The following is a 12,728-nucleotide window of genomic DNA, read 5'->3' as shown; positions in this document are numbered from 1 at the left end:
ATGGTGTCATCGGCCAGGCAAGCAAACTCGAGCTGCTTCTTCCTTCTCTTTAGTCATGATAAGGTGTAGTTGTTAGGCTATTGTACTCTACTAAAAAAACTACATTTAAAGGTCATGCTTATTTTGTTGGACTGTTATCCTTGTAAAAGTGGTACCTATTTTATGTTTTCTTCAAGTATTAATCAATTTTCATTCTGGATAATGATTGTTACACAACTTAACTGCACCTAACAAAGGACTGGGGGGAAGTGCTTGTCTCTGCACTCAGGGGTGTACTGGTGGGAGAAAACCATGCCATGTCCCCGCCCACCGCCGCCCCCTGCTCGCCCCGCCCACCGCCGCCCCCTGCTCGCCCCCCCACCGACGCCCCCTGCTCGCCCCGCCCACCGCTGCTTAAAGTAGAACCCTTCATTCCGAGTTAATGATAATGCTTCATGTGCAGACGCTTTTTCCTCTTAGCCCTATGGCTTGGTCGATGCTTTTATGTCTACCAGTGCTTCGTGTGTTGATGGAAGGCGTACTAAGGATCTAGCGACATCTTCATGCATAATGCATAACGATAATTTTTTAATGGAGAATTATATGAGCCACTTCTCATTATGATAGTATATATTGTACCTACCAGCACGAGTTTATCTTGCCCTCTCTTAGAATGGTGTTGACAATCTACATTCACCGTAAATTATGTTGTCTTATAGCATTTTAGATTGACACATCGGCGGTTTACACGAATACGGATATCAAGCATGCAAACCAGTTGATGATGTTACGATATTCCTTCGAGCCTGAGATAAGTATGCAAATCCATTGACGATATTTGAGGGGAATGAAGTAAGAGCTGCAGCTGCATGTGCTTGTTCTCTTAGCGCCTCTTCTTTGCCAAATAACATAAGCAACCACTCGCTCAGTCACTACATACCCATTGGCATTTAACATTGTTCCTTCTTTCACTCCCTTTTCAAAACTTTACCATACTGTGTTCTATTTTAAGTTTACATTGATACGTGCTTTGCACGATGTGGAGAAAGTATTAAATCAAGTTCTACATCATCCAACAATCCGTCTTCATGTTGCTCTTCTACCATGACTCGTTCATCTCTGCTTTTCTATTCTCTGACCCTATCATGGGTTCCATGTTTTTCAGCTTTCTCGATCTCATTTCTAGGTAGGCATAACATATTACTTGTGTATTTGCTGAAAGGGAGATGATTACCTCAACTAAGAATGAGCACATGCATGTGTCATACAATGTGGTTCTAGATATTCATTGTTTTCATCCCATATAAATCAGTTGGCAACCTGATGAACGAGGAAATTCATTCCATTACACGTGCGTTGCACGGGCAATGTTACTAGTATAAATGTGATATAATATATCAGGGTCACCAAACCATAGACGGCAAGAGAAAGCCATGTGAGTTTACCATTCAGACTGGGAATGTGTCATTTAGGGTCTGCACCATGGTCACCGCAGCAACTGGCGTGGGGCTGATTCAACTTGCAAAAGCTAAGCATTAATTCTGCCTATTATTAGATTTGACTTGGAAAAACAAGACATGTTTGATTGTCGGAAACACCTATTTATACTATTTTTTCATATCTTACGTAAACTCGTTTGACTAAAGGCCACTTTGTAGCACATAATTTTATGTAGGAATATGAAAAAAATGAATTTGAGTGCCATGACATCCTAAATCTTATGAGAATCTAAGAATGTCCTTTGAATACAAGACATGCTTCTTGATATCAATTTTGTACAAACATGGGGGAGGGGAGATTAGAAAGTTTTCTTGAGTAACCTCTAGTTACCAATTGTATGGAACTAAGGTATAGAAAAAGTATAATACTTGCTTTTATTGATCTGGTTTATTTGATCCCAATTGTCTCTACAAGAGAAAAACTTGTGGACTAAAATTCTCCAAAGTTTATATGAATATCATTCAATTAAAAGACACTAAAGGTGAAAATATTTTTATATTGAATTTCACGCTAAACCTAAGCACACAAAAAATATCGGGTTGATCACAAAACAATTATGACCTTCATATGTTATGTCACATTTATACATGCTTGTATCCATAGTACATCTAAATATCTATAGAACTTGGTAGAATGTTTTAGTGTATGGACCTATTAAATCACTTGAGACAGGTTACTACTTAATAACAAGACTGTCATGCACTCATTTAGTGCTAATGCTAGGGCATTGATGACCCATAAGTATTGGAGATTAAACATAGTCCTTTTCAATAACTACGAGTGTCGAACCGACAAGAAGCAGAAGGAATTGACAAGCCGTTTTCAGCAAGGTTTCACTACAAGTGTTGTTAGCTAGTTTGATAGCAAGATAATTTGTAAAAAAGTAGCAAGTAAGGGCATCTTCAAACCGGACCATCAAACCGCTCGCAGTCAATGTTAGTGTGTAAACGTCATATCTATATAAACAAACTGACGTGTATATTTTTTAGGGATACCCGTATGGTTTCAATGGGTTCGAATCAGTGCGGTCAATGTAAGTTTTTTTCTTAAATTTGCAAAAATTACGCAAAATATAATGATAGTAATAAATAAAAAGTTGAAATACTAGTGTGCTATAAATATTGTACATATAAAATATAACTTATTTAGCATAATGTTCAAGTAATTTTAAATATTATTAATACTTATTTTTAGACAAATCATACAAATTAAATTGTATTTATTGTTATAAAAATGTTTCTATAGTTTATAATATCATAAAGAAAAATCACAATTTGGAATTCTATTTTTAATTATACAAAAAATTATATATTTATATGCACATTTTGTAATTCCTAAGTTTGTTGTTTAAGAATTTTTTACATAACAAAAAATATTCATAACAATGCAAAATTTAAAATTATTTTATTATTATAAATATTTACATCTGAACATATTTCAGTTACGTAAAAGTTATGAATATGTGTCACGAGTGAAAGTTATTAGAAGCAAATATGAATAAAAGTGAGAATATTTATAAAAATTACTTGGACAATTTATAAATAAGGTATGCTATTTGTCAATATTATATCTTTGATACACGAATATTTAACTTTTTTATTACCGTGATCATATTGACAAAGTTTTTACTAGTTTCTAATAATACTAACATGTCTTCCTCGACAAACATTAAGAGTCTTTATCAACGCGGAGTATGACAAAATTTGGAGGCCGAGTTGCTAGCTAATTATGCTTATTTTTCAAGGCAGAAAGGCTGCAATTTTTATTGTTTAGTTTTTCTTTGTGCTGACATATGTGGACCCGTTTTCATGGTGACATTTATAAAAAAAGCCATTTGTTCTAAGCGAGTCCCATGCCACGTGCGCATATTGGTTAAAATATAGTGACACATCAACGCATTATACGTCTATGAATGAGATTATCACCGTATATGCACCCTTGTGCCAAGTTCTAGAACCAATTGGACGTATTTTTCAAGTTCAGGCATTAAAGTGAACACCGGTGACAAGTTTAAGCACTAGTAGTGATATTACCTCTACTTGTAACTATAGGACATCATAAACTAGAAAAGTGGCCCGCCCAATGTGAGGGCAATGTCTTACTTCCAATTAACCATTTCACGTTTACCTCTCAACATCAATGGCAATAAATCTGTACTTAGGGACGACTGGCTTTTTCCCCCAGAGAGTGAGCCAAAGTATTACTTCCTCCGTTCATAAATATAAGACCTTTTAGAGATTATACTATAAACTACATACAGACGTACATAGATATATATTAGAGTATAGATTTATTTATTTTGCTTCGTATGTAGTCTTCTCGTCAAATATCTAAAAAGTCTTATATTTTGGAACGGAGGGAGTAGTTGTCAAGTCGTGAGAGTATAACTAATGTTGCTCATCTGTGTTAGTGAAACGAAAATGCTTCAAGATTGAAAGAAAATCTACATGTATTATTGAACATATATCATTGCTATCCGGAGATAGTTCGACATAACTAATGTTGCTACCCAAAGAGGCAAAGAAGAAAATGCTGATAGGGTCTGTTGAAATTTTGAAGGCCGGAAACACCAGTGTAATCTACTCCCTCCGTTCCTAAATATAAGTCTTTTAAGAGATTTCACTAGATGACTACATACGAAGCAAAATGAATGAATCTACATTCTAAATTATGTCTATATACATCCGTATGTAATCCTTTAGTAGAATCTCTAAAAAGACTTATATTTATAAACGGAGGGAGTAGATGGATAATTTTTTTTAACCGGCTGGATGCCGAAAGACCCGCTGGAGACACGGCCTCACACACTCACCGCCGGGAAAGGGTGGTGAAAGGGTGGTGATGCTATTATTTCTACACTAGGGCAATATCGTCGCCTCGCTGCCCCAAATTAAACATGGAGACTCTAAAGAAAACCAGAAAAGCATTCAGCCATGCCGCTGCACGCCAGGTCCGAGATTGATGTCGAGCTCGCCGCCATAAAAAAAACCATGCACTGACGCTCTCTTCTACAATGACCTAGCTAGGAACGTCCGTGTTGAAGATCTCCGCGTTGCAACACCAGCCAGGTCATTACTTTTTTATGAAAAAAACAGGAGTAAGCTTCTAGTACCAAATACAAATGATTTTTTCATCCATTTCGAAATTAAGAAATACAATTTCATTAAGTTTCAAAAAGTGGGTTCACATGTACCCGTACTCCGAAAACTCCATGCCAAGGCCGATCATGAAAATGAGCCGTTTGAGTGCATAATTATATTATACGCAACGACATTGGACCACCTCATAATTTTTATAATATACTCCCTCCGTTCCATAATGTCGGATATTTTTTGACACTACTGTAGTGTGAAAAAGCATCTTATATTACGGGACGGAGGAGTACAGCACATATTTGCTAGTTAAATCAAACATCGAAAAATCTGTGCCTGACTTATGTTCCCATCCGGAGAGAATATGCTGGTAACATCAAGGGGAAGGGGGAAACCAGACGTAGTGGGATGTAGGCTTTAGTTGTTTTGGTACTTTTTTACTACATCTTATTATAAGAAAAAAGGAAACAAAATAGTGATTGTGGGAGACTTAGGGTATGTTTGATTTGGAAATGAAGTGGAATATAATGTCATGGTTTCATTCCATCGGAATGGGTCAGTTCGTTCATGTGTTTGGTTGAGATCAATAGGAGGAATGGAATGGTTACTTTCCAATGTTTGGTTGTAGAGCACGATGAGTGGGTGGCTGAACGCCTCAAACTGAGGTCGCCACGAGAGAACAGCCCCTCGATCTCGCGACCGTGTCGGCCCTCCAGGCGACCATCCGCGCCCTGACCCTTCCTCCTCCATCTCTCCCTCACCCCTCCCTCCTCGCCGCCGCGCAGGCGCCCGCTGCCGGGCCTGGCCCGGGCAACGCTGGCGGCGGCGGCCCCTGGCCATTCCCCTTTCGGTTGCTCTCCGGCGTGGGGCAGAGTAGCGCCGGGGGGGGGGGGGTGTTCCTAGGCGGCGGAGTCCGGCGTGGCGACAGGGTATCCTGGTGCAGCGAGGGAGATCAGTTTGGCAGCGGCGGCGGCGTTGGTGGCGGGGTGGCGCGGCGGTGCCCGCTCGGCCTAGATCTGGGCCCTTTGGGTCCCATCTGGGTCTGGGCGGGCTGACGGCAGGGCGGGTCGGTAGCATGGCTTCCAGGAGACGGGGAGCGGCGATGGACAATGGGGTGCTGGCGGCGATTGCGTCACCCTGTTGCGGCATGGCTGACGGGGCTTAGAGGGCCCGATTCGGGCCTGGACGGGCCGGGGGTGGCCTGGTATCCCTGCTGCTGCGTCCGAACGGCGACCGCGACGGTGCCGGAGGCACATGCCTCCTGCACGACGGCGGTGGAGGTGGTTCCCTCCCGCGCGGCTACGGTGTTGCTGCTCCCGTCGCCCAACGCTCCTCTCATCGTCCTCTTGGCCTCACGGTGGTGATCTCAATGAGACGATGTGGGTGGCGTCGCGACCACGGTGGTGCATGCTGGTGGGCGGCGAGTTGGTTGGTTGGCTCCGGTCCAGTTGGACGATGGGGTTTGGAGTGCGGGAGAAATCCTTGTCGGTTCTTCCGGCTCCGATGCGGTGACGTGTGTGGGTGCCATCATTCCTTCCCAGAGGGTGTCGGTGGTCTCCATCTACCACTCCCCTACGCGTGCCGGGGAAAACCCTAGGACACGTCCAGGCAGCAGCGTCATCGCAGTCCTTGTTGGAGTTGCTGCTTGGTACGCGGAGGATCGGAGCCTTGGATCGTGGTGGGTTGATTCTGGAGGACGTAGCCATTGCAGATCATCCACGTTTTGTCGAGCTACCGATGTTGGCATTGTTTCTTCTCCTTTTTTTTTCTTTTGGGCTCGATGTGTTGCTCGACCCAGCGTTTGCTCTATGATCTGTGTTGGTTGCTTTGAAATACAAAGCCGAAGGAAACCCTTTTTCGTCAAGATTTGTAGAGCATATTATGTGTTCTAGGAGTCTAGGACCTAAAACTGGTTCCTAAAGTAACTTCTAATTTTTACTACAAATGATCCGAAGTTGCCTACAACACTATGAATTTTCTACCATTGATGTTGAATTGTCTAAGAGTGTTAGAGAAATTCTAGCAGACCCCGCAAAAATTCGACCCGTAAAACGCGTTTGCGATTTCATAAAGATCGCGTTTGCGGGTCGAAAACATGCGCGGCCGAACATAACCCGTATCAAAACCTGCATAATTTAAAAAAACACTTTCGCGGGAGAAATTGCACAAACATAGTTCATCACATACTACATAGTTCATCACATGATCAACAAACTACAAACATAGTTATACTACATACTACGTTTAACTAGTAATAGAGGGGTCAGATCTGACGGCGGCAAGGTCGCGGCAAATGGACGACGCCGTGGAAGAGCCGGACGCTCAATCCTCTTCGTCGGAGCTGCACAGGTCGACGTACTTCGCCACCTGCTCCACGCGGATGTGGTGCCACTCCCCAGCCTTCTCGTTGGCTGCGACCGCCTGCTGCCACTGGAGGGCTTCGAGCTCCGCGGCGTGGTGCCGACGCTCCGCCTCCTCGCGTACGCTCCGCTCGGCGATGGCGGCAGCAACGGCGTTGAAGTCCACGACGTTCACCCGGACGCGCCGCTCGCGCTCCGGGTCCCTCTCACGGCAGGATCTGCTGCCGGAGCCGCGTCCGGAGCTCCACATTCGCCCCTCCATGGCTCGCGGCGGCGGGGGATAGGGTTTGGACCCGCAAAATGGTCGCAGAACCGCAGTTATACTGCTCGGGGCATGCGATTTGCGGGCTACGGTAAAAAAAATTGCTGGCCGGGCGAGTATGCGGGCTCTGTTCTGGTCGGAAAATTGGGCCGAGCCCGCATACTCACCGGAATTTTTGTGGACCGGGCGTTTTGCATGGTCTGCTAGAGTTGCTCTTACAATATATAACATAATTTTGATGAGCTCGCCATGAAATATCTAAAAAGTGAAGATCGATCCTAATGTCAGCCTCCAATCCGGAGTTCTAGATTTCTGTATTTTTTTCGTAAATGGTGTGAGTTCATGCCTACCTTTTCACACCAAACCTTTAATTATCTTGTTGAGTAAGGCTCGTAAAGAGGGAGGCGAAGGACCATGTCAAGTTTGAGGAGAGGGGAGGACATGACCGTAGGTTATTTTACTTTTCAAAGGCACTCAAAGTGGGATGCTTCCTAATCGGGTGAGTGCTCTCCTATACTATTGAGCACCATCAATAAGGAGGGATACATCCACACCATAGGAAGAAAAGAACATGCCCTCCAACCTGTTGAGCTTCTTCATAATGGTTGCGCACCCCTTTGGACTCCTTATTTCACAACGTGTGAGAGTGGATCAAAATAGTAAGCAACTGACAAAGAAAGGGGGGGGGGGGGGGGTGCCCGCGGGAATGTGCTCAATAAATACAAGAATTGTCCTTACTGATTCTTTTTTTTTTAGGCCAGACAAATGCTCGAAAAAAAAATAGCAAGAGCTTCATATTACTAGCTTGCTCAATGTCATGTTTGGTGAATAGAGTAGTGTGATTGACAAATTAAACAATAAAAATGCCATGATCCCCTTAGTGACGGAACATCCCTTTCACATGTCACCCCCCCTTAGTTATCTCAACTGGATGGAAATGTTTTTTTTTCATCAAAAAATATGACAATTTGCAGCCTGTATGAAACCAGAAAAATGAGAGAAGTATGATTAAAATGCATACATGTCTCAATTTTTTTTAGAAAAGGAGGATATACCCTCGGCCTCTGCATCTGGACGATGCATACAACCATTTTATTAACTATTCTCAAAAACCTTACAAAACAATGCATCGGTAAGCCTGAAGCCACCATCTTGGCAACACATGCCTCTACTTCTATCCTCATGATGAAGGTGTGCCGAATGTCCGAGCCTAATACCAAACAGGCATCGCACCAAACCGTAACATCTAAAGCCGGATGGCCCAGCCCAGCCACATACCGGGACTGGGTCCAAACCGGTCCGGCGCACATGCCGTCGCCGCCGTCTTCCACCAACCAATCTTCAGAACTGGTACTGATGCAACGACCTTGCCAGGCCTGCCGTCGATGCCACCATGGTGCCAGACAGCTCCACCATCCTGCACGTATTCATCCACACGCGGCCGTGGGCGAAACTCCGCAACACCATGCCGCCGGGATCCGCCATCGGCCTAGCGGTGAATGTAACACCCCTCTTCCTCTTGTCCCCTCCAGCCAACACTCGCTCCAAAACGATGCCCCCAGGAGGGAGAACGACACCGAAAGCATCGTCATCGTCCGATCCGGTAGACCCAGATCTAGGGTTTCCCCCGGAACATCCCAGTCAAGTTGTCGTGACCTGCAACGACGATGCCTCGAGAAGGGAGTGGCGCCCGAGACGCCGCCATCGTCCGCCAAGACCGCAGTTGGCACGATTTTCACCGGAAGCCACGTCGTCCCGATCTCGTGGCTGGCTGGAACCGCGCGGAGCCTCGCCATGAGGACGTACGCCGCCGTCGGTACTCCGGCAGAGATCCTTCATCCCCTCACCAGTCCCTCCACGCGCCGCCGGTCGGCGCAAGGCCACCCCACGGCAGATCCGATTCGGGCGTTGGATCCGTAGCCACCACCGCCACCATATCCACACAGATCAGCCAACCCTGTCGGAAGGGGCACTGCCACCACCGCCGTCCTTCAGGGCCGCCACTCCGCCGGACATGGAGCTTAGGCCACCGCCACGTAGCATAGGGTCGCCGCCCTAGCCGCCGCCCTCGGACTCCCACGTGAGATGCCCCTGCCGCCTCAGATGGGATCCCACAACAACCATCCACCCTGGTGCCTTCGGGCGACACGAGGGTTCACTGGCCCCTAGCGTCGCCCAGGGGAGGTGACGCCAGGGGATACTATTATCATGTATGTCTCAAATGGACATACCTTTTTATGAATAAGCTTCTATCCAACCCTACCTTCTCGGGTTTTTTTCATGCTTTTTCAATAAGAAATGGAATTTTCACTAAGTTTCAAAATATGGGTTCACACGGACCAGGTTCCCATCATTAATTACCTCTCACTACTTGTCATAAAAGTGGCCGTTTGAGTTGACCTAATGATATTATCCGCAACAACATTGATTCAGCATATAGTTTAAGATGCATATGTCTCCGTTCTATTTTTGTAGAGAACATATGCTAAATTTTCTAGGCCGATAACATGTATCTTTCTTTGCTTAGAGAATGTTTTATTGTAATGATGTGGATGCCCTTAATGATGGTGTTAGATCGTATTATTTGTGTGGGCCATTTCTTAGGTTATATATCAGCATTTTATAGTGGCCTGGAAAAGAATGGAAGATAGAGCACACTGTTACCATGTTGGTAACAGCAATGAGTAAAAACAAAAGAATGAACAAAAATACTTATTATGGGAGAGTTAACTTTTTTTCCTTCACAAAATGAAATGTGCAATTATCTCCAAACACACATGCAGTAAGTTATATAGTAGCCTCAGCAACAAAGTTAATTATAGATTATTCTTCACACATCTGAGGTTGGTACCCTGGAAACAATTTAAATACTCAGCAATCACCTTTCGTTCAGTGAGCATGGTTGAAGAACCTGGTTCTGTTGCACAAAACTTGTAGCTGGAGCATTTTATGGACAATATCCATTACTACTTTAGTAAAGGCAAACGACATGACGGGTTATATATACACTTATACTGGATGGCTACTGACCACTTAATCCAATAATACATGCACATTCTCATCCACCCATTGTGCTCTATTTGTCCAACTGTCCCATCTTTTTTAGACTATACGTGCAGCAATTCTCAGTTTCTCACACTCAGTCGCTATATATATGCACTTTGTGATTGCCCGTACAAGCAGAGAAGCTCACACTTCGATCTCGAGCTGCATTTCTACTTCCATTCAGGGAGACGACATGGGTGCTGCTCCCACGAACAAGATGCCACACCCACACGCTGTGTTCGTGCCGTTCCCGGCTCAGGGGCACATCACGCCGATGATGAAGCTGGCAAAGATCTTTCACTGCAAGGGCTTCCATGTCACCTTCGTCAACACCGAGTATAACCACCGCCGCCTCGTCCGTTCCCGCGGTCCTGACGCGGTGGTCGGCCTTCCGGACTTCCACTTCGCCACCATTCCTGATGGTTTGCCCCCGTCCGACGCCGATGCCACGCAGGACATACCATCCCTCTGCTATTCCACCATGACCAACTGCCTCCCCCACCTAAAGAACCTGCTCCGCGACCTGAACGGCGCAGCCGGGGTGCCGCAGGTGACGTGTGTCATGGCAGACGCCGTCATGAGCTTTTGTTTGGACGCCGCGGCAGAGCTCAGCGTGCCTTGCGCGCTGTTCTGGACTGCCAGCGCCTGCGGCTTCATGGGCTACCACAACTTCCGGTTCCTCCTGGACGAGGGCCTTGCCCCTCTCAAAGGTATGCATTGCATGCAGGCGCAAGTTTGTACTATACCTCTGTACCAAAATATAAGACTCTTCTGCAATTTGATTTGAACCGCAAAAACGTCTTATACTCCGTATTTTGGTAGGGAGGGAGTAGCAGGTAGCATTGCATGTATGTGATGTTGTGCGATCTTATTTATTTGAGCAGACGAAGAGCAAGTGAAGAACGGGTACTTGGACACGCAGGTGACGCAGGCACGCGGGATGAGCAAACACATGCGTCTCCGAGACTTCCCAACCTTCTTCCGCACGACGGATCGTGGCGACGTGATGTTCAACTTCCTGATGCACGAGGTCGAGCAATCGAGCCGTGCGGCCGCCGTCATCCTCAACACCTTTGACGAGCTCGAGCAGACGGCGCTCGATGCCATGTGTGCCATCCTCTCCCTGCCCGTCTACACCATCGGCCCGCTTAACTTCCTCGCCGGGCAGGTGGTTCCCGACGACGGCGCCCAGCTCGCCATGATACGCCCCAGCCTTTGGAGAGAAGACCACTCCTGTCTCGAGTGGCTCCGGGGCAGGGAGCCACGGTCCGTCGTGTACGTCAACTTCGGGAGCATAACCACCATGTCCATCCAAGAGCTGGTGGAGTTCGCGTGGGGTCTGGCCAACTGCGGCTACGACTTTCTGTGGATCGTCAGGAATGACCTGGTGAAGGGTGATGCCGCCGTGGTACCTCCGGAGTTCCTGGAGGCGACAGAGGGCAGGTGCCTACTAGCGAGCTGGTGCGAACAAGAGGCGGTGCTGCGGCATGAGGCGGTGGGCACCTTCTTGACGCACTGCGGATGGAACTCGACCATGGAGGGGCTGAGCGCAGGGGTGCCAATGCTGTGCTGGCCCTTCTTCGCCGAGCAGCAGACCAACGCCCGCTACGCGTGCGTGGAATGGGGTGTCGGGATGGAGGTCGGCGATGACGTGCGCCGGGGGGTGGTCGAGGCGAGGATACGGGAGGTGATGGGGGGAGGAGGGGTGGGAAGGGAGATGAGGCGGAAGGCGGCGGAGTGGAGCGAGATGGCCGTTCGTGTGACAACACAACCTGGTGGCAGGTCGCTGGCTAATCTTGAGAGTCTGCTCAAGGATGTACTGCTGGTCGCCACTAGGAATGCTGGGTAGAATTTGGGATTCGAGATGCATGTGGATCCAACCGACAGGTTGGGAGAAAGGCGAATTTGAGTTTCTGCATGGGCTCTTGATCCAATAAGGCGTGAACTTGGCTACGAGGTTAGCATCGTTTGGTTGGGTTGTGGCCGTATGAGAAGTTATCCATTGTAGGTTAATTAGTTGGTTGTGCTAGGGAAATGATGAAATGATGTCTCGCCGAATCATATTGTCGTGTGTACATGTAATATATTTTCAATTATGTTTGTGAGATCTGATGCTTTGAAAAGAATATGACTACGTGTATCAGTCGTTGGAGAGGTAAGGTGGTGTACCGCCTTGGTGTTCGCCCCCGCCGCCGGCCGCCTGGTTGCCTGCTAGGTCGCCGCCGCCAGGACTTCCCCGAGCTCCCTAGCCTCCTCGCCGGAAGCCGGCGGCCGACATCCTCCTGCGCCCGCACGCTGCCCCCTCATCCTCCTGCGCCCGCATGCCATCTTCCTCGCGCCCGCACACCACCCACGGGCCTCGTGTCACCGACCCGTCAGCCCAGCGGTTGATGACGGAAATGGATAAGCCAAGGGGCGTTAGGTAAAACGAAACGTTTTTTAACTTAACAATGGACTGCGTGTTGAATACAGAAAACAATAGGGGCTTTT

The 12,728-nt window shown here is 46.8% G+C and overlaps 1 protein-coding gene across 3 annotated transcripts in view; it reads left to right on the top strand.

Moving 5' to 3' along the window:
- LOC123424386 (7-deoxyloganetin glucosyltransferase-like) overlaps positions 1–12,314 on the top strand; it is a 43,299-nt gene extending 30,985 nt beyond the window's left edge. For 2 of the 3 annotated variants that reach the window (XM_045107988.1, XM_045107989.1), the window contains 2 exons: positions 10,423–10,948; positions 11,123–12,314. In XM_045107988.1, coding sequence (XP_044963923.1) covers positions 10,423–10,948; positions 11,123–12,087 — 1,491 coding nt within the window. In that variant the 3' untranslated portion in view covers positions 12,088–12,314. Of the gene's footprint in view, positions 1–8,680; positions 10,949–11,122 lie in introns of those variants that run through there. The other variant, XM_045107986.1, reaches the window with a different exon arrangement.
- The last annotated feature ends 414 nt before the right edge of the window (positions 12,315–12,728 follow it).

Source organism: Hordeum vulgare, chromosome 2H (genome assembly GCF_904849725.1).
Source record: "Hordeum vulgare subsp. vulgare chromosome 2H, MorexV3_pseudomolecules_assembly, whole genome shotgun sequence".
Classification (NCBI taxonomy): domain Eukaryota; kingdom Viridiplantae; phylum Streptophyta; class Magnoliopsida; order Poales; family Poaceae; genus Hordeum; species Hordeum vulgare.
Note: the sequence above shows the minus strand (reverse complement) of the source record. Positions and strands in the feature narration are given on the sequence as shown.